Source organism: Lynx rufus, unplaced genomic scaffold, assembly GCF_022079265.1.
Source record: "Lynx rufus isolate CCGP_SWC_20201006 ecotype Redwood Valley unplaced genomic scaffold, mLynRuf1.p SCAF_28, whole genome shotgun sequence".
In the NCBI taxonomy this organism is placed as follows: Eukaryota; Metazoa; Chordata; class Mammalia; order Carnivora; family Felidae; genus Lynx; species Lynx rufus.
In genome coordinates, this window is record NW_025814843.1 from 3,738,738 (window position 1) to 3,766,121 (window position 27,384).

General features: G+C 41.5%; 1 protein-coding gene across 3 annotated transcripts; it reads right to left on the reverse strand.

Moving 5' to 3' along the window:
• Positions 1-1,353: 1,353 nt before the first annotated feature.
• On the reverse strand, positions 1,354-27,384 carry ZNF286A (zinc finger protein 286A). 3 transcript variants are annotated; one of them, XM_047089973.1, is made up of 6 exons: positions 27,275-27,384; positions 26,253-26,341; positions 22,614-22,728; positions 21,247-21,339; positions 11,656-12,910; positions 1,354-1,698 (listed from the first exon to the last, which is right to left on the reverse strand). In XM_047089973.1, the coding sequence occupies exons 1-5, from the start codon at positions 27,300-27,302 to the stop codon at positions 11,679-11,681; spliced, it is 1,557 nt and encodes a 518-aa protein (XP_046945929.1). In that variant the 5' UTR covers positions 27,303-27,384; the 3' UTR covers positions 1,354-1,698; positions 11,656-11,678. The 3 variants fall into 3 exon arrangements, with proteins under 3 accessions (XP_046945929.1, XP_046945928.1, XP_046945930.1); XM_047089972.1 differs by lacking the exon at positions 1,354-1,698 and having other exon boundaries at positions 10,479-12,910; XM_047089974.1 differs by lacking the exons at positions 1,354-1,698; positions 21,247-21,339; positions 22,614-22,728; positions 26,253-26,341; positions 27,275-27,384 and adding an exon at positions 18,975-19,231 and having other exon boundaries at positions 10,479-12,910.

A 27,384-nucleotide genomic window follows, 5' to 3' on the forward strand; every position in this document is an offset into this window, starting at 1 on the left:
TACTCTTGATTTAAAAAAAATAAACAGGCCCCAAATAGTCCCTTACCTAGGAGCCTGTGATATGGCACCCACAAAAGGAGAAATGCGAGAAATATTTAGGTTTGTTTGGTATGTTTCATAGTTATTAATTAGCTGAGAATTTTTGTTGACAGCTGCTCAGCTTATGGGAAGAGATACCAAATAAAAGAGAATATAAGCCTTCTTGAGACTACCTTGATACAAATATTATTAAGATAAGTATGTTTCAGGGGCGCCTGGGTGGCGCAGTCGGTTGGGCGTCCGACTTCAGCCAGGTCACGATCTCGCGGTCCGTGAGTTCGAGCCCCGCGTCGGGCTCTGGGCTGATGGCTCGGAGCCTGGAGCCTGTTTCCGATTCTGTGTCTCCCTCTCTCTCTGCCCCTCCCCCGTTCATGCTCTGTCTCTCTCTGTCCCAAAAATAAATAAACGTTGAAAAAAAAAAATTTAAAAAAAAAAATAAAAAAAAAAAGATAAGTATGTTTCAGAGGTTGTACACTTTATTTATGGTTGAAATCCCTGGAGATGGTCCTCATGGCCCTTAATATGTTCTTAACCTCTGGGGAAACACTGATCAACTCCTTCTTGAAAGACTCATGTATTATACACCAAGAAAGGATTTTATTCTCCTCTATTGAGATATTGTTGGTTACTGTAATAAATTAAGCAGGGCTAGCCAGTCTGATTCTGAATAAGTGGTTTATGTTTTCCTTTCTTCCTTGTCTGAAGGTTCTTCTATAAGCTACAAGCCAGAAACGGAGTCTTTAAAAAAAGAAGGAAGATGTAAACATTCGGTGGAAATAACCTCACCGGATATCAGCTATTGCTGCTTCAAAGAACAGACTCATGGGTGCACACTTCCAAGCCAAAGCTGACGTTGCTTAGAGAACTGTCAGATTTCCGGGATTCTGTTTTTTTGTTTTTTGTTTTTGTTTTTTTTTTTTTGTCTGGAAGCAGATTACTTCATGAGATCAGACTGTTAACCGACGATTCAGTGGAGGACAAAGAGTTAATTGAGGAGGAATGAACGACCTGTTAGATGAAATATACTTGTGATTATCTGTTTAGAGCATTTTGGTAATTTAAAAAATATTCTATCTGATAGACATATGAGGAAGCCCTTTCTCTTCTTGATCTGTTTCTAACGCTCAATTTAGTAGACTGTGCCTTTGCAAATGGAAATAAAATATCCCTTAAAGTGTGAAAATTTAAAGCTTAAATGGGATTTTGTTCTCATTATCACTCAGAATTAAGGAGCATATACTTTTATGGAGTCTATTTTCTTTTCATAACAATGCAGTTATTTGTATAGAGTTACTACAAAAAGCATTTGTCCTCCTTTTTACCAAGATAAAACTGAACAAATCAATTATGCAAATACAGCATTGGAATTATATTTAAGAATCTATCCTGCTCAGCCATGAGCAGTCCACCATTAAGGAAGAATGTTTTATTTCATATATAGAATCAATACCTAGAGAAGCCGTCTAGGAAATGTCTATGGTACCTATGCTATCGCTTTCAAGATCCCAGCCCTACAAGTCGAAAAGAAGGTCACTCTCCGGTAGAACAGGAGCTGTAACAGATCTGGGGAACCGCAAAAGGAGAGGAATTCATCCATATTTATAGGTATTACAGGTGGAACTTGATAGAGATGAATCCATTGGGTTTAGTTTTCTAGCCCTGGAACAGAAGAACAAATAAAAGCAATCTTAAAAAACATCTCCAGGGGCACCTGGGTGGCTCAGATCTCATGGTTTGCGGGTTCAAGCCCCGCGTTGGGCTCTGTGCTGACAGCTCAGAGCCTGGACCCTGCTTACAATTCTGTCTCCCTCTCTCTCTGCCTCTCCCTTACTCACTCTGTCTCTCTTTCTCTCTCAAAAATAAACAAACATTTAAAAACATTAGAAAAATCTCTAGAGTGATGGAAACCATTGAGGATGGAACCCCAAATTCCTTATAAAGTCTCCAATGAGAAATGTGTTTTCTGGCCTTAGTAGTTGCTCAGAACCAGACGGCCTGAGACTTGCTGGCATCATAACAAAGTGCCCTATATCTGTACCATGTAAATGAAGCCAAGTAACAAAACCACAATGAATCTGTTTTTTTTTTTAATTTTTTTTTTCAACGTTTATTTATTTTTGGGACAGAGAGAGACAGAGCATGAACGGGGGAGGGGCAGAGAGAGAGGGAGACACAGAATCGGAAACAGGCTCCAGGCTCTGAGCCATCAGCCCAGAGCCCGACGCGGGGCTCGAACTCACGGACCGCGAGATCGTGACCTGGCTGAAGTCGGACGCTTAACCGACTGCGCCACCCAGGCGCCCCTGTTTTTTTTTTTAATAAAAAAAAAATCTGTAGAGAACATCTATGAACACAGGGCAGACTGTTAAGAAAATTTTATCCAAAACTTGGAAACAAGGCAAAAGTCTGGTTACATGTGAACATCAAAATGCAACTTTATCTGGGGCGCCTGGATGGCGCAGTCGGTTAAGCGTCCGACTTCAGCCAGGTCACGATCTCGCGGTCCGTGAGTTCGAGCCCCATGTCGGGCTCTGGGCTGATGGCTCAGAGCCTGGAGCCTGTTTCCGATTCTGTGTCTCCCTCTGTCTCTGCCCCTCCCCCGTTCATGCTCTGTCTCTCTCTGTCCCAAAAATAAATAAACGTTGAAAAAAAAAATGCAACTTTATCTGAAAAGCCCATTGAAAGGTGATTTGGCTCTTCAGGGGGCGCCTGGATGGCTCAGTCGGTTGAATGTCTGACTTTGGCTCAGGTCATGATCTTGAGGTTGGTGAGATCAAGCCGCACATTGGGCTCACTGCTGTCAGTGCAGAGCCCGCTTCAGATCCTCTGTCCCCCTTTCTCTCTGTCCCTCACCTGCTCATGCTCTCTCTCTCTCAAAAATATATAAACATTTAAAAAAAGAAAAGGCTATCTGACTCCTTGGGGTAGTATAGCTTTGTTTGACTTACTATTTACTATTGATTAGGGCCTAACTCTGTGAAGCCATTTGCTGCCCTGTTAAAAACAAAAGCAAAACCCTTGATAAGTTGCAAAGGATTTCTACTTGGTAGAAAAGATGACCTCAGAGTTTGTGGTTTTATTGCCCTGTACGACACTGGCCAGTTTTGTATCTCATTTAGCAAGCTTATCCCAACATGCTTTCCTTCACTGACCGTTTATACACCGTCTCTGGTATCCATCTTTGAACCAGCATTATTAGCCAGGTAGTTCCCTCATTAATGAGTCCAATAAATCTTCGTCACAGGCTTACTATAGAACAGTCATACTTTTAACTTAAAAACAAAAATTTAACATATCCTGTCTCCCAGGTGGAAGAAAAGAGCAAAATGTAATGCTTCTGTTTCTGTACTGGATAGCGTACACCAGTTTTGTTCCAAGAGTGGGATAATAAAAATACAAATAATGTCTAAAGGAGTGTGTGTGTATCTGTACCTTTAAGAGCCCTTAATCATAGCTTTGAAACCTAGACGAGCAATGGAAGAACATGAGTAACCCTACTCAGAAGGGTGGGACAGGGAGAAAGGTTAATCTAGAGTCACTGTCTCTTTCCCACATTACCGCTGCACAACCTCTGAACTTGCTCCTGGCCGTCAATTTCACCCCTCTCCAGTGCATTCGCCACACCACAGTCATGGGAACCTCTCACATATGAACTCTCACTTGCTAAACATAGCAACTGAAAGCCTCTTCCCTCCCTTCCATATCCATACTCCAGAATCAACTCCAGATGAACTTACAAGACCCTTCAAGATCTGCCTGTTGATGGTCATTACGTCCTCAATTACCACCAGTGCTACTCTTCATCTCTAAGCTCTAGGCACAACGTGCTAAACCACACATAGTTCCTGAAATACGCCATTCTCTACCTCACACACGGCTCCCTCTGCCTGCAATGTCATGCCTTCCCACTTAACTTCTTCAGCATGTGATTCCCTTTCCTCGAGATTCAGCTACGGTGACATCTTCCTGGCTTTTTGGATGCCAACTTCTCTGACCAAGAAAGGCTGGGTCTCTTACACACGTCTGTATGACAGCTCTTATCACACCACATTGTGATCGCTTGTTGACTTGGCCAAGTCTCTTAGCTAAAAGCAGAGTCTGTGTCTGACTCCTCATTTTATCCCTGACACCTAGCACATACTAGGCCTAGCATATAGTACCTGGCACCTAGAACAGTTGCTCCAAAGTCCTTGCTGAACAATCCTGGGTGTAGATATTGGGAGCAATGGTAAAAGATAGGAGACCAAAGGCTCAATGAACATGGGGAAGTGAGCAGGGAGTCAGAGATGGCAGCAAAAGGTAAGAAATGCTACATAGTCAGAGGCTCAGAGAAGGTGTTTACATATGAGGGGTGATGAGGAAGGCTTAAAACACACAAGGATGCCATGCCACCTTCTACTAATCCTACAACGAGTGGAGAGTAGGAGAGTGGGCTTCCTTTCCAGGAAAGTGTTGCAAAGGAGATAGTTTTTCCTGGTCCTCACTTGAGGTTGGATTGGGGTACATGACCTGTTCAGGGAAATAAAACGTGAGTGGAAATGAAATGTGTCAGTGCAAGACCCTTTAGATCCTTCCTCTCCTTCTAGCATGGCAAAAGCAGTGTTTGAGATGATGGCTGCTTCATCAGCTTGGCTTTCTGAATGATTATAATGAGGAGAACCTTCCTGCCAGCCCACACTGAATAGGTCACACAAGCAAGCATCGAGAATGGGTGTTCTAGTGAGTAGGCGAAAACAATGATACTGCTGTGGTTTGCTAACCTCACAATCCAGTTATGCGATGGGGAGGGGGGGAAATCTGGGAGAGCTTTCTCTGATCTCAATGCAGGGGGACAATATCACATTCCACATCCTCTCTCTCCCTTCTTAGCATTCCTACTGCTTGAGAGTATCTGGAAGTAGATGTAGTCAGTCTCCACCCCCACCAGGTAAACCTTAGATTTCCCTCTCCCTCAGTTGTGCCTGTCACATACGATAGAATGGGACTTAAGCTGAGTTGTTACGTATACATGGCTCTAAATATAAAAGGAGATGTAATTAAGGACTTACAAGCTAAAAGGCTAAAATCCACTTAAATCTGTCCTTTTCTGTGGGGGCATGAAAGATTTTTGTTTCAATATTTATGTCCACGTGTACATGAGGTCCTTTGAAATAAGATCCCTGGAGGTAAAAAGCCAAGTTCTTCCACCCTTCTGAGATGCCATAAATTTGAGGGAAACTACAGATCCCGAAGAGGACAAATCCATGTTCACACTACTTGTTTTCTCGCTCTACCTCCTTCCAGGTCTATAGTAGGCATAATGCCCTCATCCTGTACTTAGTAAGTTAAGCCCATGTCCCTGGATTGGGTGGGCCTAGATCCTGAGATAGTGGATTTTATTTTCTGCTCAGCACACATTCCCTTCTCCCCTTCTGGTAACAGAGACCTTGTGGGAAACCCATGCTACCATTTTGGATAAGGCTAAATTCCACCCTACCTCGCCCCATGTCAGAATACCCAATTCTTTTGGCCATAGTGATTGGTTCAATGGGTTCGTGATCCAAGCCATTCAATCATAATCTACCTTGCAACTTTGAATGGCCCCATAGACAATAAAATATTTTCTTTGGCATCAACAGCTGCCAGGGTAACTCAAGCCAAAAGCTGCCAATGGCCATCTCTGCCATTCTGTCTGCCTGAGAATAAAACGAATCTGGAGCACGATCTGATGACATATTTGAACCCCTGGATGCAGTCATATCTTAAGTTATATCTAGCCCTTAAACTCATTAATCATGGTAGCCCTTTTGTTTATGCTTGCTTGAAATGGGTTTTCACTGATTAGAGTCCTGGATAGTTCAGTAGGTTTAAGTCACTATAACATGAGTTGCATGGGTCAATAAAATTGGGAATTGAGTTCAACTCCACATAAAATAACCACATTTTTGCTTTGGCAAAAGTAACATATCACCTCGGGAACATAACTATTGATGAGCAAAGACTCTTTGCCAACCCACAATAGACAGAACAAGTTAGCATTAAAAATTGGCACTCTGGGGGTGCCTGGGTGGCTCAGGTCCATGCAGACAGCTCGGAGCCTGGAGCCTACTTTGGATTCTCTGTCTTCCTCTGTCTGTCCCTCCCCTGCTTGTGCTCTCTCTCAAAAATAAATAAACATTAAAAAAAAAAAAAAAGAAAGAAAAGAACTGGCACTCTGGGGGCACCTGGGCGGCTCAGTCGGTTAAGCATCTGACTCTTGATTTCAGCTAAGGTCATGATCTCATAGTTCATGGGATCAAGCCCCAAGTAGGTCTCTGTACTGACACCATGGAGCTTGCTTGGGATTCTATCTCAAAATAATAAACTTTTTTTTTTTTTTTTTTTTAAACAGAATTGGCAGGGCACTTGGGTGCCTCAGTTGGTTGGGCATCTGACTTCGGTTCAGGTCACAATCTCACAGTTTGTGGGTTCGAGCCCCGCTTTGGGCTGGGTGCTGACAGCTCAGAGCCTGGAGCCTGCTTCGGATTCTGTGTCTCCCTCTCTCTCTGCTCCTCCTCCACTCATGCTCTGTCTCTGTCTCTCAAAAATAAACAAACATTAAACAAAACAAAACAAAAAACCAGAATTGGCACTCTGGTGAGAAGTCCATGCTTACTGTATATATACCAGAGCCTGACATCAAAGAATAGACCATTTTCATAACAATGTAACTCTGCAACACGTTTATAGCTTACAAAGCATTTTCACATATTCAACACTCACAGAAATCCTATGAAGTCAATGTTGTAAATATTTTTAGGTTTTGGCCTTTTTTTTATCAGTCTGTCACTGATCTTTGAAGAAGAGCTCTTTTGGGGACACAGCTGGAGACTTGTTCATACTGAAGGTTGCTACCAATTGCAGTGGACCTGTTTGTTTTACCATCCTTGGATTTCTCTTAGGGAAGCAGCCCTTTCCCACTGCAGTGCAAGTTGAGTGGGATGGGCCTCACCCTCCCCTGCTCCACGGTTTTACAGGGACTCAGCCTGCTCAATGATAAGATTGCAATTCAAAGCAGCAAATGGCTCGGTGATCAATCAGCGTGATCTCAAGCAAAGCTGAGAAGTAGCCTTGTGGATTTTGCCGGAGCTATTTAGAAAGAAGTATTCCTCTTGGGATTGCAAATGTTTCGAACCATATTAACTTGGGATTTCCACTAGATGTATTTGTCATCACTGGAGAAGATAGAATATAGCCCACACAGAAAAAAAAAAAAAAAAACAGAGCAGAGATGGAAGTCTTTGACCAAGCAATGCCTGAGTCTCTGGTTTCAACCCTTCAATTCCCCAGACACGTGAACTTTTCTGACATGGTAGTAACGTTTATGAGTGAATTGGCAGGAGTGGGGGAGAGTAAAGTATGCACATTTTATGTACAGTCTACTCAATCTAAGGGCAGACTATCTGCTTTATGGACTAACAGAGGCTACCACTGTGAAAAATGTAAAGAACAATTCAATGAAAACATCTGATTTTTTGAGGGCGTTAATTGGAACTAGAAGGTAATCCACAGATGTCATTTTATATGTATTACCAGAGGGGCACACACTTTCCCCCTGCCAATAAAGCCTATGGTGAGAGATAGCTCATGTGGTTCTGGATTCCAAGACTGCCCTGTTGGGGCCTAAAAAGGTAAAGGAAAGGACAAAGCAGGGACAAAGAGCTTCCTGTTGAGTCCTGTTGCAATATTAAAAAGTAAAAACTCACCTAGGAAAACAAAGTTATTAGAAACTTTCAATAGACAATTGAACTGGTTAATTGCCAACGAATTTGAGTACTGTTTGGTGTTCTTATACAGTACTATTGTTTTTATTCTTTGGGTGGTTACACTCTCCTCCCAAAAGCCAGACATAGTTTAAGATTTATGCTAAATCGGTCTACCTGATCTTGTCTAATTGTAACTGTACTTTCTATAGGTACTCTTGCTAAATGAGTGGTCCCTTTTTTCTCCATTACCCCCTGCTAAGGGAGTGGAGCCTGCACTTGGCTTGAGGACTCAACACCAGTTGGTAGAAATGACCTTTCTCTACTCTTTAACCTTCTTGCAGATCCATGGGGCGTGGAGGGAATTTCCCCATCCCCTGTCTGACAAGTGGTGGAGCCCAGATGAACAATTAGAAGCATGATCGGTTTCCTGAAGGATTTTACGGTAGGTCTTTCTTTGCCTCTTAAAATATGCTTAAATTAGGAAAACTTCGAAGCAATTTACAAAAGTTTCTGACAATATATATATATATATAAACAACATCTTTATTGACAGTGGACTGGTAAGAGCAGTCAATTTGGTTTTATACGTAACCAAAAACACTTGAAAAATGGAACATTAAAACATCCAACGATCACACTGGAGTACAAACAACACAGGTCGAACATCGAGCATAAACAGAATACTGAAATGTAAAGGATCAGAGTTCTCAGCAAAACGAACTTAGAGCACGTCTCTCAATGCTGTTGAAACTGTAAATAGATTACAAACTTGAGTCTTTGGAACTGTCAGATAGTTCCCAGTAGAGTGGTATGCAGAAGGGAAAAAAGCAGATTCCCCAAGGTCTCAAGGAGGCTCTGTAGGGAGCAGCACCAGACGGAAGGAAGAATAGAGAAGCCCCTTCTCTATGATGAGCTAGACAGTAGGATGGTCACAGTTCTTGACCGGTAAACAAGAGGTGTCAGATACATTCATTCTTAAGTAATTTCTGCTTGATTGATGCTTAGCCACTTATTATATAGACTGAGTTTTTATCTCCCCAAATTTATCTTGAAACCTAATCCTCAGAGTGATAGTATTAGGAGGTGGGGTCTTTAGAAGGTCATGAGGGCAGAATTCTTCTGAATAGGGTTAGTGCCCGTAGAAAAGAGGCCCCAGAGAGCCCTCTTGCCCTTTTACCAGAAAACACAGCAAAAAGATGGTTGTCCCAGAACCAGGAAGGAGGCCCTCGCTGGACACTGAATGTGCTGAGGCCTTGATCTTGGACTTCCCAGTCTCCAGGACTGTGAGAATGTTGTTTATAAGCCACTCAGTCTACGGCGAGTTATTTGGTTAGCAGCCCAAATGGACTGACATTTCATTAAAAAAAAAAAAAAGTAAATATATATATACACACATATATATACATACGTGTGTATATATATATTTACAAACATACATATACATATAGAGGTTTTGCACATAACTTATCTTGTGCCAGGTCTTTTACATGCATTCTTATCTAATCCTCACAATCTTATGAGAGAAGGATGACTTATTCCCATTTTACAGATAAAGACACTGAGACTCAGTAAGGTCACATAAATGCTAAGTGAAGGTGGCAGAATTCAATCCCAACTTTGAAAATCCCACGTGGGTCTTATTTTGTTAGTCAAATTTGGGCCCCCAAATTATGACCTTATTTTCACTCAAGTGTTGGGCACGCTGAGAAATATTAGGCATTTTAGGCTTGTGGGGGACATACAATCTCTACGGCAACTCCTTGACTCTGCCGTTGTAGCACCAACAAACATACACAAATGAGTGTGGTCAAGATCCAACTAAGCCTTGTGTTTGGAGAAACAGGCAGAAGGCTGGACTTGGTCCATGGGTCCAGGCCACAGTCTGTCAGTTCCTACTTTAGACCATGAATATGGAGCACTGAGGTGGTGAAAGGATTAAGCGCCTTTCCCTTGTTCCTGTGCCAGCCCCCTATTCTGACCTCTCAGACCTTGAGCCTTCCCACCAGCCTCCACCCTTTCAACGTATTTTCGGTTCTTTCCAAAACCTCTTTCCAGCCCTTTTGGCCCCATATCCTATTGTTTTGATTTTCATTGCTGCTGGATTTAACTCCTTCATCCTTAACCATCTTGTTTGCTCTCCACTATCACTTCTTTAAACTCTATTCCTCTACTTTTTTTCAATAATACAACAAAGGTTTACAGAGAAGGAATTACAGTAACAAGGACAGCGTGGAGAAGGCAAGAGCACGGACTGGTTGCTGAAATGTTCATAAAGGATAGACGTCAGAAGAGAAAAGAAATCTGTCACTACTTTCCTTCTACCTTTCCTATAATTTTCTTGTCATACAATAGAGTAACAATAAAAACTGACATTTGCATAGCGTTTGGCTAAATATTTATTTCAACTTTTGCTTTTCCAATCCCACTGCTGGTTTTTGGTCACCCAGGTAACTTATGTTATCACTGTGGTTTCATGTCTTTTCTACCTTCCTTAAAAAAAATTTTTTTTTAAATGTATGTTTATTTTTGAGACAATGCGAGAGACAGAGTGCAAGCAGCAGAGGGGCAGACAGAGGGAGACACAGAATCCGAAGCGGGTTCCAGGCTCTGAGCTGTCAGCCCAGAGCCCGACGCGGGGCTCGAACTCACGAACCGTGAGATCGTGACCTGAGCTGAAGTCGGACGCTTAACCGACTGAGCCACTCAGGCACCCCGCTACCTTCTTTAGGGCTCTGGGATGTAGCAAAGACCAACACACATATAGGGAGAACAGTAATAACAACAAAAAGTGTGGACAGACTTTTAAGAGCCAGAGAAATGGCAACCTCTTCTTCATGGAGGGAGGCTGCTTATCCTCCAATGAGTCACTGCCTTGTGAACTAATTTCCATATCTGACAGGAAGGTGTGTCCTTGTGTCTCACAGTTGCTTCAATTATTCCTCTTGACTGGGACCCTAAATATAATAACACATCGAACTCATCAACTTTTCAGACCCTCAACATCCCAGGGGCCTTTTCTCAATGCGACATAGTTTACAGAAAGCAGAATAATGTAAAGAAATGAAATCTTCACGTGAGTATAAAAACAAACAAACAAACAAACAAACAAACAAACCAGGATTCCTTCAATGCCAAAGATGAGAAAAGAGGCATTTGACTGAAAACTACAGTTAAGAGGTTGACCCATTCTCAACTTCAGGGTAATTCCAAGGAAGTAGAAAAAGAAGATCTACACAGTAGAGGGTAACAATTATCTAAACTGATGACCAGCATAATCTTAAATGAATGTGACTTGGAACCTGCTGTAAATACATTCTATTTATGTGCATCAAATGAGACAGTAGCCTTTGGGGCAAGGAGAGGATCCAAAGCATATTTCAACTTTTAACCTTTAAGTTTTATAGCTAATATAAAAGAAATGACCCTCTCTGGAGAAATGACACTACCTGTATTATCTGGAGATCTACTTTGGATCCAAAGAGGAACAACTCTGTGCCTTCCTGATGATAAAGATATGGGTCCTCTGCCTAAGTTAACAAACAAGAATTTCCGTACAGAATGAGAAGCTATAAACAGGGCTTTGATGTGACAAAGAGAGGGAGGACCCAGATCTCACCACAATGATATTGCTATCCACTCCCAAGGATTTCTTGAATTTCCACGAAAGGGTATTTGGTGGGGGTCGGGGGGAAGGGGATCAAAATTTGAGATCCCTAGCTAGAAGCTTTCATACTGATTCAATCAGTAGATAGAAGGAACATTCTGTTTATGGCTCAAAACTATGTATTATGCAAGTAAAATCAAATGCATACACGATTGGTCCTCCAGCAGCATTTTATGGGTATTCCACCTAAATGCTCAGGTATTTAACACAGTGATAAAACTAACTTACATTTCTTCACATTCAGTAATTTTTCAGAGTTGCTCTTCAGTATGAATTCTTTGATGTCTGATGAGGGATGAACTGCACTTAAAGCTTTTCCCACATTCGTCACATCTGTAAGGCTTCTCTCCAGTATGAGTTCTCTGGTGTTGAATAAGAGCTGATGAATGAATGAAGGCTTTCCCACATTCATTACATTTGTACGGTTTCTTTCCAATATGAATTCTTTGATGTTTAGCAAAATTTGAGCTCCGGCTGAAGGTTTTCCCACATTCGTTACACTCATAGGGTTTCTCTCCAGTATGGATTCTCTGATGCTGAACAAGATGTGTGCTCTGACTAAAGGTTTTTCCACATTCGCTGCATTCATATGGCTTTTCTCCAGTATGAACTCTCTGATGTTTAGTAAGGGATGAGCAGTGGCTAAAGGCTTTCCCACATTCCTGACATTTGTAGGGTTTCTCTCCAGTATGAGTTCTTTGATGTTTAATAAGAGCTGAGGAATGAATGAAAGCTTTATCACATTCATTACATTCATACGGCTTCACTCCAGTATGAATCAACTGATGCTGTACCAGATGTGTACTTCGATTAAAACCTTTTCCGCATTCATTGCATTCATACGGTCTCTCCCCAATGTGAATTCTCTGATGTATCGCGAGGGATGAGCTTTCTGTGAAGGCCTTCTTGCATTCACTGCATTCAAAGAGAATTCTGGTATGAGTTCTCTGATGTTTAGTTAAATTAGCTCTGTGGCTAAAAGATTTCCCACATTCATTACAGCTATAGGGTTTCTCTCCAGTATGGACTCTCTGGTGTCGAATAAGCACTGAATGGTAAGTGAAGAGCTCCCCGCAATCGTTACATTTATGAGGTTTTTTCTCTTTACAGGTTCTTTGCTTTTTCATTAAGTTTGATTTCGGTTTCAACCTTTTTCCAAGTGTATGGAAGGCATAGGATCCTTTGGGAACTCTGTCTTGAGTGAGAAGAACAGACTTCTGACCAAAGTTTTTCCAATATACGTCATGCTCATGAGCTCCTTCTTCGGGGAGTGAATTCACATGGGTGAACATTTCTCTCAAGGGTCTCTCCTGATTTCCTTGCTGATTCTCTAACCAATTTTCACATTCAAGAGTTGTTTCCAAGCTGGAGTCATAGACACCGTTTCCTGTCAGTCTGTCTATTACTGAGGCTTGGCATGATTCTTCTTTGGAAATATCTTGCGCTGAAGTTGAATCTTTGCCCTCGGGTTTAGCCTCCAGGTCTGAAAGAAATTGGAAATGCAAATTTCCTTCGTTTTCAGTGCTCAACAAAAAGCAGTTCTGTAACAGCTAATGAAGATGAAACGCATGCTTTCGAGGAGTAGGTGGATTTGACTTTCATAAGATGATTTGCAAAGAGAAGCAAATGAAAGGAAACAAATGCACAGACGCGGAGAGAATGAGGAGACCTTATCCAGGACAGTCAAAAGGGGATAAAGATGACCAGAAATACAGGAGAAGGAGAGATTCAGATGGAGCAATACATCACTGGATGAGCAGGTACTGAGCACACTAGATCAGCAGAGGGGAGAAACAAATTCTTACTGAACATCGACTTCTGTAATAAATACACGGTTATCACTTTAGTGTAGAGGACGGTCATGACGTCTAGGTTTCCAGACATCCAGTCCCACTCGAGTCCAAATATGCGTCCCATTTCCAGTCTAATCTTCCCTAACAGTGCTTTTATAATACACCTCTGATCAAAAATCTATGATCGCCCAAAGATATAATGGCAAATATATGAAATCATACTTACACAAGACTCCTCATTATAACACTAGTTGACACAGCCAAAGACTGGTAAATCTTAATATCCTACCTATACAACAGAGAACTCATTAAACACATGATGATGTAGACATACAACTGGAAAATCTTAATATTCTACTGTAGAGAACTCATTAAATACGCTATGATGTAGACATAAAATGGGAGTACTAGGCAACTTTTTAAAAAGTCAGAAAGGTTTTCCATATATAGGTATGAAGTTCTCTCCAGGATAGAGTAAATAATTAAAAAAAAAAAAAACCCAGCAGGCTGCAAGTAAGGGTGTATAGTTTGCTACTTTTTGTGTAGGAAAAAAGGGGGGGGGGTAGGGAGATACAAATATACATACATATTTAGTTATATCTTCAAAAACCAAGGACAGATTAATGAAATACTAGTAAAAATGGTTGCCTATGGGGAAAGTATCAGAATAGAAGAGGGCAGGGATGGAAGCTCGATCTCTCTAAATATATTAGAATTTTTATATCCAATATAAAACTACTTCATAAAGCTAAAATAATTTAAAGAGTGTGCGTCAAAGGAATAGATTGGTCAATCAAACAGGAGAGCAACTTCCGAAAGAGTCAAGGATGTGCGGCTAAAAACAATACAAAGGTGATATTTCAGTCAGTCAGTAAAAGGTAATTTGTTTTCCAACAAATGGAGCTATGACAACTGATTAAACATTTAGAAGAAAATTAAGTTAAGGGCGCCTGGGTGGATCAGGTGGTTAATTAAGTGTCCGACTTTGGCTCAGGTCATGATCTCACGACTCGTGGGTTTGAGCCCGGCATCAGGTTCTGTGCTGACAGCTCAGAGCCTGAAGCCTGCTTCAGATTCTGTCTCCCTCTCTCTCTGCCCCTCTTCCCCTGCTTACGCTTTCTCTCTCAAAAAGAAACATTAAAAAAAATTTTTCTAAGTTATGATTTAAAAAATAATTGTATAATGTAATGTCTCAATACTCAGAAGATCTGCATGACTCGATGAACCACTATTTTCGAAAAGATCAGTAGATTTTAACAAGAGTACGAAAAATTCATGGATCTGATTTCAGATACCACATTGTATCTCGTCTTTAAGAAACTACCGCTTGTCCAGTTTCAGTGTGGATCAGAACAGCCACACTTATCTGAAAACACCTATAAAATACTCCTCTCTTTTCCAACTATATATTGGAGTGAGGCTGGATTTCTTTCACACAAATCAACCAGAACAACATATCACAACAAACTGCATTCAGAAGCAGAATACAGATTTACAAAAATGTAAAACAGTGTGTTTTCAGTACTTTTTTTTTTTTGCAGCAAATAGTTGTTTTCATAAAAATTATATCATTTGCATTAACATGTAATGGGTTTATAATTGCTTTTTTACATAAAATTTTTTTTAGTATTTATTTTGGAGAGAGACAGAGCGCAAGTGGGGGAGGGACAGAAAGAGAGGGAGACACAGAATCTGAAGCAGGCTCCAGGCTCCGAGCTGTCAGCACAGAGCCCGACGCGGGGCTCGAACTCACGAACTGTGAGATCATGACCTGAGCTGAGTCGGATTCTTAACCAACAGACCCACCCAGGCGTCCCTTTTTTTTGATTTTAGAGACAGAGACAGAGACAGAGAGAGAGAGAGAGAGAGAAAGAGAGAGTGCACATGAGTGGGGGAGAGGGGCAGAGGGAGAGAGAGAATCTTTAACAGGCTCCACACTCGGCACGGAGCCCGACATGGGGCTCAATCCCATGACCCTGGAAAATCAAGAGCTAGTCAACTGACCGAGCCTCCCAGGTGCCCGTGTAATTGTTATTTTTTTCTATTATTATTTTTTTAATGTTTATTTACTTTTGATAGAGATAGAGTGTGGGGGGGGAGGGGTTGCAGACAGAGAAGGAGATACAGAATCTTAAGCAGGCTCCAGGCTCCAAGCTATCAGCACAGAGCCTGATGTGGGGCTCAAACCCAAAAACCGTGAGATCGTGACCTGAGCCGAAGTCAGACGCTTAACCCACTGAGCCACCGAAGTGCCCCTATTTTTTTTCCCTAAAGTTTATTTATTTTGAGAGAGACAGAGACAGTGTGAGTGGGGGAGGGGCAGAGAGAGAGCGAGCGAAAGAGAGAGAGAATCCCAAGCAGGCTCTGCCCTGCCTGCTGCGCACGGCCTGATGCGGGGCTTGAACTCACGGAACAGTGAGATCATGACCTAAGCCAAAACCAAGAGTCGAACGCTTAACTGACTAAGCCACCCAGGCATCCCCTATTTTTATTTTTAAATGAATAACTTAATAGTTTAAATTGCTTTCAGTTTCATTTCTAATACAGGAAGTATCGGTAAATATAAACCACATAAACAAAAGCTCGTGAGGGTCCTCAATAATCTTAAACTGGATCCTTTCACGCCAGAGTACCCAAGAACTGCTAAGAGTACAGAAATAGGGAGAGTACGTGTGAGATAAGGTTGGAATGATGACGAAAAGCCAGACTTTACAAGACTTTGTCGACCTCAAGGATTTTGATTGTTTTCTAAGAGCAACAGGAAGACACTTCAATGTTCCAAGCAAAAAGATGACACCATCAGATTTGTATTTTGAAAACATCACTCTCACTGTAATATAAAGAATGGTGGAAATCTATGGGGGCAAAGGTAGAACTGAGATTATCTGGGTAGTCCAGGCAAACAAAAGGGAGACGGAGGGAGGCTAAGAATGAAGAAATATTTACAATAAAATTAGATCAATGCAGTGACAAATTGGAAAAGGAGAGAGAGGGAAAGGTAGAAACCGTTCACAGATTTCTGGCTTGTGCAATTTGATAAGACAGCGGGTGTCGTTAAGACAATGATTGGAAAAGGATTCTCCTGGGTGGATGGAGAATTTGGGCATATATCAGGCAACCAGTTTCAAACATGCTGTATTGAGGCGTCTTTAACATAAGCAAATAAAGACATCAAATAGTTACACAAATGTTTAGAACAGTTGGCCCAAGGAGAGGTCTAGGCTGGAAATACAAATTTGGGATTCATCTAGATAGTGATGATCATTTGGTTGTGGGAGAAAATAGAGGTTGCAAACAGGCGACCAGTGGGACAAATCTGACCCTCAGACTTACTGTATTTGGCCCACCCAATTTATACAGATTTTTTTAAGTTTTATGTATTTATTTTTAGAGAGAGAGAAAGAGAGAGTGGGAGGGAGGGGCAGAGAGAAAGACAGAGAGAGAGAATCCCAAGCAAGCTCCAGACTGTCAGCACAGACCCTAACAAGCGGGGATTGAACTCACAAACTGCAAGATCATGACTTGAGTCAAAATCAAGAGTTGGATTGACTTTAAATTCTTTTTAAATGTTTTTATTTATTTTTGAGAGAGAGAGAGCGCACAAGCATGGGAAGGACAGAGAGAGAAAGAGAGGGAGTCACAGAATCTGAAGCAAGCTCCAGGCTCCGAGCTGTCAGCACGGAGCCCAAAATGGGGCTCATACGTGTAAACCACAAGATCATGACCTGAGCTAAAGTCGAACACCTAACCGACTGAGCCACCTAGGCGCCCCAAGAGTTCGATAGACTTTTTTTTTTTAATGTTTTATTTACTTTTGAGAGAGAGACAGTGAGCACAAGTGAGCAGGGGAGGGGCAGAGACAGAGGTAAACACAGAATTCCAAACAGGCTCCAGGCTCTGACCTGTCAGCACAGAGCCCAACATGGGGCTCAAACTCACAAACCCTGAGATCATGACCTGAGCTGAAGTCAGATGTTTAACCAACTGAGCCACCTAGTGCCCCAAGAGTTGGATTGATCTTTTTTTTAAATGTTTTATTTACTTTTGAGAGAGAGAGCAGGGGAGGGGCAGAGAGAGAGAGGGAGACACAGAATCTGAAGAAGGGTCTAGGCTCTGAGCTGTCAGCACAGAGCTTGACTCAGGGCTCGAACTCCCAAATCGCGAGATCATGACCCGAACTGAAGTCGGACGCTTAACCAACTGAGCCACCCAGGTTCCCCAAGAGTTGGATTGATTTTAACCGACTGAGCCACCCAAGCACGCCAGAGAGAGATCTTTCCAAGCACAAATCAAAAATTGGAAAATTTAAGAGCACCTGGGTGGCTCAGTCAGTTAAACATCTGACTTCAGCTCGGGTCGTGATCTCAAGGCTCGTGGGTTCGAGCCCCTCATCAGGCTCTGCGCTGACAGCTCAGAGCCTGGAGCCTGCTTTACATTCTGTGTCTCCCCCCCCTCACTCTGCCCCTCCCCTGCTTATTCCATCTCAAAGATAAATAAACTTAAAAAAACTGGAATATTTAGAAGATTGTAATACATTAAATTTGTACATTAAAAAGCACCCAAAACTGAAGAACAAAACCTAGAAAAAATGTCTGACAAGGATTAAATGCCTCATGTATGAAGAGTTCTTGTAGCTCATTTAGAAAATGGCAAGATCTCCTATAAAAAAAGGGAGAAGGGTTACAAACAAGCAAGGCTCAAAAAGTGATATGCCTACATGGGGAAAAGATGAATCTATAATCACAGGGGAAGATTTTAGAACTCTCAGTATTCCAAAGAATAAGAGGATTTAAAAAAGGATATTAAGACAAGATTTCCTTTTGCAGATATACTATCAAGTATAATTAAAATAATTATTGTGATAATTAAAACATATTATTGCAGCATGGACAGATAAGTAAGACCAGAGAGCCTAGAAACAGACCCAAGTATATATGGGACCAGAGTTTACCAGAGTTAGGGTTACAAATCTGTGACAAAATACAGATTTTTCAATAAAAAGATGCTAAATTATCAGTTTTAAACATGGGAAAAGATAAAAGTGGTTCCTTATTCACACAGTATGCAAACCCCGAGTATCTACCTGCAAGATAAAACTTGAACATTTTAGAATAAAGTATAGATTATCTTCCTGGCGCTGGAATAAGAAGACAATTCAGAAAAAGCATAAAGTATATTAAAAAAAAATAAAAGACAGGGCACCTGGGTGGCTCAGTTGGTTAAGTGCCTGAGGCTTGATTCGGCTTAGGTTATGATCTCGTGGTTTCTGAGTTCGAGCTCCACGGCTGGCTCCGTGCTGACAGCGTGGAGCCTGCTTGGGATTCCCTTTCTCTCCCTCACTCTCTGCACCCCTCCCTCAAAATAAATAAATAAACCTAAAAAAAAGATAAATCTACTAACATTAAAATTTTAAAATTCTGCACGCGTAAGACACCATAAAATAGAATAAGCCGCAGAGAAAAAGAAACAATATTTTTTTTCTCACTGATTCGTAAGGGTACCTGTCATATATTGGTATTTAAAATATGTAAAGAACTCCAACAAATCAAGAAAAAGGTGTGAATGGCCCAATTTCAAAAAAAAAAAAATAAGGCAAAGAATGTAAGTAGGTAATTTACAAAAGAGGAAACCTGAGTAGCTAATGAAATATATGAATAACTAAAACTCATAACCAGAGAACCATAAATTAAAAAACATGAAATTTCATTTCACACCCATCAGACTGACACAAATTACTACATCTGATAGCATCACCTGTTGGCCCGGATGAAGGTAGGACCTTGGCAGTTCCTAACGAAGCCAAACATGTGATACTTGAAGATTCAGTCCATCTTATCCTGGTTACGTACCTAAACCAAATCTCAAGACGAATATAAAGACTCAATAAAAGGATGATCATTGCAACTCTCTTAGTAACAGCAGAGAAATTAAACTGTTCAGTTCACTTACACAATGGACTTACTCCACAGCAGTTAAAATGAACACAATTCACATGTATTAACATAGGTACTATCAAAATACAGTGTGAAGCTGTAAAATAATTGATTACAAAATAAAAAGTACAACATAATACTATGCACACATAATTATTACTATTTTTTTTTTTATCTTAGAGAGAGAGAAAGAGTGTGAGTGGGGGAGAGGGACAGAGTAGGAGAGAGGAAACACTCAACAGAGCCTGACACGGGGCTGGATCCCATGACCCTGGGATCGTGACCTAAACCAAAGTCAAGACTGAGACGCTTAACTGACTGAGCCACCCAGGCACCCCTACAATTGTTCTTTGACGTGTGTATATGTATATGTGTGAGTAACTACACACACACACACACACACACACACACACACACACACACACACTAGAATGATTCACCCCAACTAGTTACTTCTAGGGACAGAGCAAATAAAAGGACTTTAAATCTGTCCCATTTTTTACTTCTTAAAAAGATATCACACACCTGTAAGAATGGCTAAAATGAAGCAGACAGACAATATTAAGTGCTGGTGAGGATGTGGGGCAACTCACATACTCTGCTAGTGGGAGGGTAACTATAATTAAGACAATGACTTTGGAAGCCTATTTGGTGCCATCTACCAAAATACCGGCCCCAGGATCCAACAATTCTACCTGTGTGTTTGTCCAACAGAAATGCATATACCAACATACCTTGTTTCATTCCACTTAATTGTGCTTCGCAGATACTGCCTTGTGTTTTGCTTTTTACAGATGGAAGGTTTGTAGCAACCCTGCATCAAACAAGTACATCAACGCCATTTTTCCAGCAGCATTTGCCCACTTGGTGCCTCTGGGTCACATTTTGGTAATTCTTGCGGTATTTCAAACTTTTTCATTAGTACTGTATTTGTTATGGCGATCTGTGATCAGTGATTATGGTTTGCTGAAGGCTCATATGACAGGAGTTTTAGACAACATTTTTTAATTAAGGTATGCGTGTTGTTTGGTTTTTAGACATAATGCTATTGTACCCTGTAGCATAATATAAACATAGCTTTTACATGCAACGGGAAACCCAAAAATTCATTTCACTTCCTCTACTGCAACACTTGCTTTACTCTGGTGGTCTGGAACCAAACCCACAGTATCTCCAAGGCATGCCTGCATGGGTTCACCAGAAGACATGTAAAAGAATATACAGGGCAGTCTTCTTCATTTAGCCCCAACCTGGAAACTACCCACAAGCCCATCTCAAGAGAACGGATAAACTGGTATATTGACATAATGAAAGATGGCACAACAAAGACAATGAACTATAAGTACATGCGAGAACATGGATGTATCTCACGGTCATGTTCAGTGAAGAAAGCCGGACGCTGGAATATACAATAGGATTCTGTCTAAATGAAGTTCAAGAACAAGTTCTATGGTGTTAGAAGTTGGGATAAGGTCACCCTTGGAAGGAATGAAGGGACAAGGGTGCTTCCGGGCTGGTGAGGTTGCTTCTTGATCTGGGCAGTAGATACATGAACGTGTTCATTTGCGAAAATTCGAAGAACTGTACAGTTATGATATTTTTATTTTGCATTGCAAAATAAAGAAACAAAGGCAAAAGAAGCAAAGTACTGGCATATTATGTTTGGTTTTGACAGTGAACACGTGTTATTTTATTTTCTCAACTTTTATATTATTTAAAAAGCTGTATAATTTAAAATAAGATATTAAAAAATAAAAGCGTGTAGGTATTGCCAGTATTCTTTTTTAATTTTTTTTTTTCAACGTTTATTTATTTTTGGGACAGAGAGAGACAGAGCATGAACGGGGGAGGGGCAGAGAGAGAGGGAGACACAGAATCGGAAACAGGCTCCAGGCTCCGAGCCATCAGCCCAGAGCCGGACGCGGGGCTCGAACTCACGGACCGCGAGATCGTGACCTGGCTGAAGTCGGACGCTTAACCGACTGCGCCACCCAGGCGCCCCGCCAGTATTCTTTTTTAAGCACGGAAAAGTGTCACTTTTTCGCTGTCCTGTGGTGTTACTGTTTCTGAAGACTCCCATACATCTGACTCACCTGAATAGCTGCTTTTGGGGGCTTTTCTCTCAAGCATCAGTGGTTCTTTTCCGCTCTCCAAACTGTAGTTCTCAGATTTGGAAACTGGAAGCCCTGCTCACAGAAAGAAAGAGAGAAAGAGAGAACGAGAGGAAGGAAGGAGGGAAAGGGAAAGGGAAAGGGAAAGAAAGAACAACAACAAAAAGAAACAGGACTTAACTATTTGTGATGGGCACAAAGGTCTATTCTAGAGCACAGTCCCAACCCCTTAATCTACAAAGATAGGATATTAGAAGAAGATCAGAAATAAGGGAGGATGGACCTTGAATGGAACTCAAAATATCTGCAGCAAAAGTCTGGGTCTGGTAAGTTTACATGCACTGGAAAAGGCAACTGTATCTGCCGGTCAAAAAGAAGAGAATTTCTCAGGGCACCTGGCTGGCTGGCTCAGTGGGAGAGCACATGACTCTTGATCTGAGGGTCATGAGTTCAAGCCCCACGTTGGGTGTAGCGCTTACTTAAAAAGGAAGAAGACAATTTCTCTTTATTTTTCTATTGAGGAAGTTCCAGAGAGACACCGCAGGTGAGTCCTTAGCTTAGGGAAGAGGTAGAGAAAGTGGGACCTCAGTGGCAGCACCAAAAAGTTGTGCCCCGTGGCGACTAGAGTTTTTATCTCCTTTTTAATAGTTTTCCCCTTTCTTCCTTCTTCACTTATCAGAACCCACTTTCTTAGGGAATTTATTACACAAGCACAAAATTAATTCAAGGCAAAAAGTATTAAATTAGAAAATGATGGCAGCAAATTACTGATACAAATAGAACTTCTGAATGTTCATGTGTAAATATCACTGGGAGAAGATAACATAGTTCCTTCTACCCCCCAAAGAACACATACATGTGGGAGTACCCATTCGCACATTCCCACACCCACACACCCTTCACGGAAGTGAGCGTAAGATCCACACTGGCCAGAGAGTAATTTCTCTCTCTGAGAGACTTATGCCACCTTAGAGCTGCCGATGGCCACCTTTGCCACATGGGGAGAGCCTAAGAATAAAGCTAATATAGGGCAAAGCAAGCCACATGATTAAAACAAAATAAAGGAGATATCTGACAATATTTATAATTTCCTGAACCAAGATTCTTATGCCCTTTAAGTTGGTGTGAAATAGGTTTCTGTCATTTGAATCCAAAGAATTTTGATATAAAACAAGCACAGACATTTCACCAAGAACCAAGGGCAGAAATAGATTTTCTCTGGGCCCAAAGGGATCAATACTTCATGGTTTCTGAATGCAAAAGTGAATGCTTTGTTAAGCTATTTCACTTTCAATAAAGTAATGACGTCCCCAAAGCAGATTCGAGTCACAATGAGAACCCATCCTTACAAAGCGACACCAGGTTCCTATAGTTCTCCAGCATCACCTCCCTTTGGGCAGGATCCAGCTTCCCCCACTCCTCTGGGGTAAAGTCCATGGCCACATCCTTGAATGTCACTGATGCCTAAGACACAAACATACTTTTGTTCACATCTTTCACTCAACAGACTCAATTTCACCCCCCAATTTCTGATGGCCCTAGAGTAGATGTGTAAAATACATGCATGAGGGGAATGGTTGTGATAAATGACAAGCCTTGTCATGTATTCAAATTCAGAATACTCCAAAGTCACTGGGTATCACCTATGTCCTGGATTCAATATGAGAACCGAAAGAAGACAGACTGTGGTTTTTCCATTGAGACCACAGTTCTTCTGGGAAATGAAGACCTGAAACATGAACCAGTGAGTCAACAATGCAATTTGGCAAAGTAAACAAAAAAAAGAGCAGAGGAAAAATGATGCATGTCTGCATAATTCTCCTGGTGAGTCCTCAATAAAAACTCAAAGAATTAACCTAGCCAATCAGAAGATGAATTGAAATGCAAAACTTGCAAAGGAAGAAGTTATGGAATGAAAAGATTGGCAAAAGGCACCAAATCCAGGTAGGCATGGAATTCAAGGCAAAAAGCATTAAATTGGAAACTACCAGCAACAAACCGAAGGCACAGATAGAACTTATAAACGTTGTAAATATCATAGGATTAAGTTTATATAACACAAAATATATAAAAGCTGTAATGAATTATCATAAGTGAGATAAATGTTAACTTTCAGAGAATCTGAATGGAGAGTATTTGAAAACTCTTTTTACAACATTTCTTTAAGTCTAAAATTACTTCAAAATAACGTTTCCAAAGTGGAAATGATCTGAGATTTAAATAACAAGAATAAAAAAAAAAACAATCGTCCTTGAAAAATAAAATGAAATATAAAAAAATCATTGAGTAGCCACTAAACAGACAAGATATAATGAGTAAAAAATGAACTTGGTCCTATAATCTGCATATCTATAGCTGAAATGACACTCAACGGGAATTAATTTCCAGATTAAAAGAAAAAAAAACCCAGAAAAATGCCAACTATTACACAAAAGGCAAGAAACAATACAAAAGAACAAAGCATAGCAAACAGAATTATAAAAATCATGTGGTAAAAATCTGAAACAAGTAATTAATATGAATAAGTTAATTTACCTTATAAAAAGGTGGGGTTTTTTGTTTTTGTTTTTTTTAAATGCTGCATCCTCTTTACAGAAAGGGCTCTCAAAAAAAAAAAAATCCAAAGTTGGGATGAGAGGGAAATGAAATATACATCACACTGTTATCCTCAGTAGGGAGAAGTGGGGGACTGAATGGGAGGAAGTAATATTACCTTTATCTTTATAAATGTCTGTGCTGTTCACCTGGTTACAGTGAGCAAGAATTAAAACTTTAATGTTTTAAGAAATCTAGTAAGTTAAAGACAAAAAATAGCCCAGGAAAATTCTAGTAAGAAAGTTGCAAAGTTGGCATCAAGCAAAATCTAATGCATTGCAAAAGACAGTTTTTAAAAAAAAAAAATTCCATAAAAGGTTTAATCCACCCGGAAGCGATAACAGTCCTGAATCCATTATCAAAGTGTTGAAATATAGAAAGCGCTCACCTTTCCCTTGGTACCTATACCCCGATTTTCCTCTGGCTGCTATGCTTGGCTACTTTTAGTATAGTTCAGGTGGTATTAATTCCATCCTGACTCATGGGTGGGACATGTATTTATAAGGGTGTGTGCAAGGTATATCCCCTAGGTCTAACCAATTGGAAAATTACCACCAGATCTGGCCAATAATGGTGCCAGAATGTGCCTAGTGCCCATTAAAGAGTTAATTCCAGGACTTGTTGGAATGAGTAGGAGAGAAAATGCCTTTTTTTCCTCTGGTCTTCAACACGGGAAGATGTAAGCCTAAATATGTTAGGAACCAGCATTAGGAAAAAAAAGTCTGCTTGACAGCAAAACCCAATGAGAGAGGGAAAAAAAGGTCACTGAAATGGATAGAGTAAGTTCTAATAATACTGTTTGAACTCCATACCACGCTTGGATGTTTCACTTATGTTAGTCAGTAACTCTTTTTGCTTAAGCCAGCTTTGAGTTTTCATGAGCTGCATCTTAAAACTTCTTGACTAATACACGCTTTGAGATTCATGTAAGGCAGTGGAGAAACCAAGGGAGACAAGCAAGTATATAGAAGGATCGTGAAAAGGGGTGCTCAGCCCAAAGAGCGTGTGACTCTTGATCTCGGGGTAGTGAGTTCGAGACCCATGTTTGGTGTAGAGATTGCTTAAATAAAAAACTAAAAAACTTTAAGAAAAAAAAAAAAAAGGATCCTGAGAAGTCACTTTTCAAACAGTACGAATGTGCCAGTGTCTACTTTTTCGCTTCGGATTACAGTAGCAAAAAGAAAGGCTAATTGAGGTACGCCACGCACATCATGGGGAGCTCTGTCTTCTCCCCAACTTTTCAAAATACAAATAGTTAAGAGACTAATACACTGTTTGCCCACACAGTCCAACCACCACTCGAATTCAACAATTCTTAGTATTTTCCCTCGGGAAGGGGGAGCGGATCGGGAAGTAAGCTGCAGACGTAACACTTCACCTCTAAAATACTTCAACATTCATCAATTTGGAGGGCTGGATTCTAATTCTTTAAATTAAGCCTTCAGGGGCGCTTGGGTGACTCAGTCGGTTAAGCGTCCGACTTCGGCTCAGGTCATGATCTCACGGTCCGTGAGTTCAAGTCCTGCGTCGGGCTCTGTGCTGATGGCTCAGAGCCTGGAGCCTGTTTCAGATTCTGTGTCTCCCTCTCTCTCTGACCCTCCCCCGTTCATGCTCTGTCTCTCTCTGTCTCAAAAATAAATAAACGTTAAAAAAATAAAAAAATTAAATTAAGTCTTCAGGGGGTGCCTGGGTGGCTCAGTCCATTGAGCAACCGACCTTGACTCAGGTCATGATCTCACGGTGGGGCTCTGTGCTGTCAGCTTGGAGCCTGGAGCCTGTTTCGGATTCTCTGTCTCCCTCTCTCTCTCTCTGCCCCTACCCCGCTCACACTTTGTCTCTCTCTCTCTGACATAAATAAACGTTTAAAAATAAAATAAGTTCCCGGGGCGCCTGGGTGGCTCAGTCGGTTAAGTTTCGACTTCAGCTCAGGTAACGATCTCGCAGTCCGTGAGTTCGAGCCCCGTGTCGGGCTCTGGGCTGATGGCTCAGAGCCTGGAGCCTGCTTCCGATTCTGTGTCTCCCTCTCTCTCTGCCCCTCCCCCATTCATGCTCTGTCTCTCTCTGTCTCAAAAATAAATAAAACCTTAAAAAAAAAAAAAAAATAAGTTCCCTAAGTTACCAAGCACAGAAAGAGCATAAACAGTCCAAGAAGGACAATGCTCCTCCTATGCCTGTTGAATGACAATAAATACTAGATGGAGAGGGTACTGGGGGTAAGTAGAAGACATTTTCTACGGAGTGCATTAGATACCCAAGCAGTCTCTTAGAACTGGAACCCAGCTCTCTACTCCAGCTCTAGCGGACAACGAAAGCCCACCCTAAAAACAAGGGGGTACGTGTGTACTCTGAGAAATCAGGCGGCGTTTTCAATAATCGTAGGGACTCCCACTCACCTGGGATCTAGCTGTGAGTCGCAGAGCTGCCACTTCCCCCTCTTCTGTGCTCTGCTCTTGGGAAAGGGGAGCATCCTGGGAAGACAGAGCTAAGGGCAAGAAAGCAGTGATGATGGGACCTGGATCCATCTTGTGACTCGGATCAGCCAACCCCCCCCCCCACCACCATACGAATGAAGCTCCCTACCAGCACCGTAACAGAAGGGAGCCCCAAACAACCCAGGATCCCAGCGTCACGGCCAATGTCCAGAAGCATTGCTACAATTATAACACATTCTGCAAGATGGCACTCTATGATCTCGAAAAGCAAAATAAGTCCGTTTGATCCCTGAGCCGAACGTCCCTATCAGAAAAACAGACTCAACCGGTTTTCAAAAAACATCCTGCAAGCTTACTGAAAACCGGAGACTGCTGTATCCCATCTCCAAATAAGTATCGTTAGTTGAGTCTGCGGTGCGATCTAGAAATCTAACAAGCACCCGGGCATGTAATTCTGATGTAGGAAGCCAAACTTCAACAAAGACTGTTCTAGTAGCACTGGAAGTCAGTCACGGACTTCTAGGCCTGTTTTCTCCTGTATAACACAAAAATCACTTGCTTTTTGAAATCATAGGGCTGTTGTCCAGACAAAAAGGCATAAAAGGTATGGGAAATACTTTTGCCAAGCAAAAAGCTAAGTTCTCAGACCGATGATTGAGGCTAGGATGGCATAATCATCTGGGAACAAGAAGGTGGGAGAAAAAGTAATCGAGGCTATGTTCACGCCTTAGAAGCTAACATTCCGCTCGGACTTTGGGGGTGGCTTTGAAGGGTCCATTGTGCGCCCAGCTGGAGAGGAAAGGGGGATGGATCCCACACCAAGCCCTCCCTGCTCACTCAAAGAGGCCATCCGTCCCCCAGACAAAGGAGACGGACAGCACTCTCAACCAAGAGCCACCTCCTGTGAGGCCAACTGATTTCCCTTCAGGAGGAAGGAATTTGGCCCTTCCACAACACAAGTTCAATACTTATGCAATTCTCACCTCTCTTCTCGTGCACATCGGTCTCCATGATCACCACCTGCTCCCGGTTCCGATCTCCCCCGCCAGTTCAGACTTCTCTGGGCCGAACAGTGAGAAGCCTCCGTGGCCTC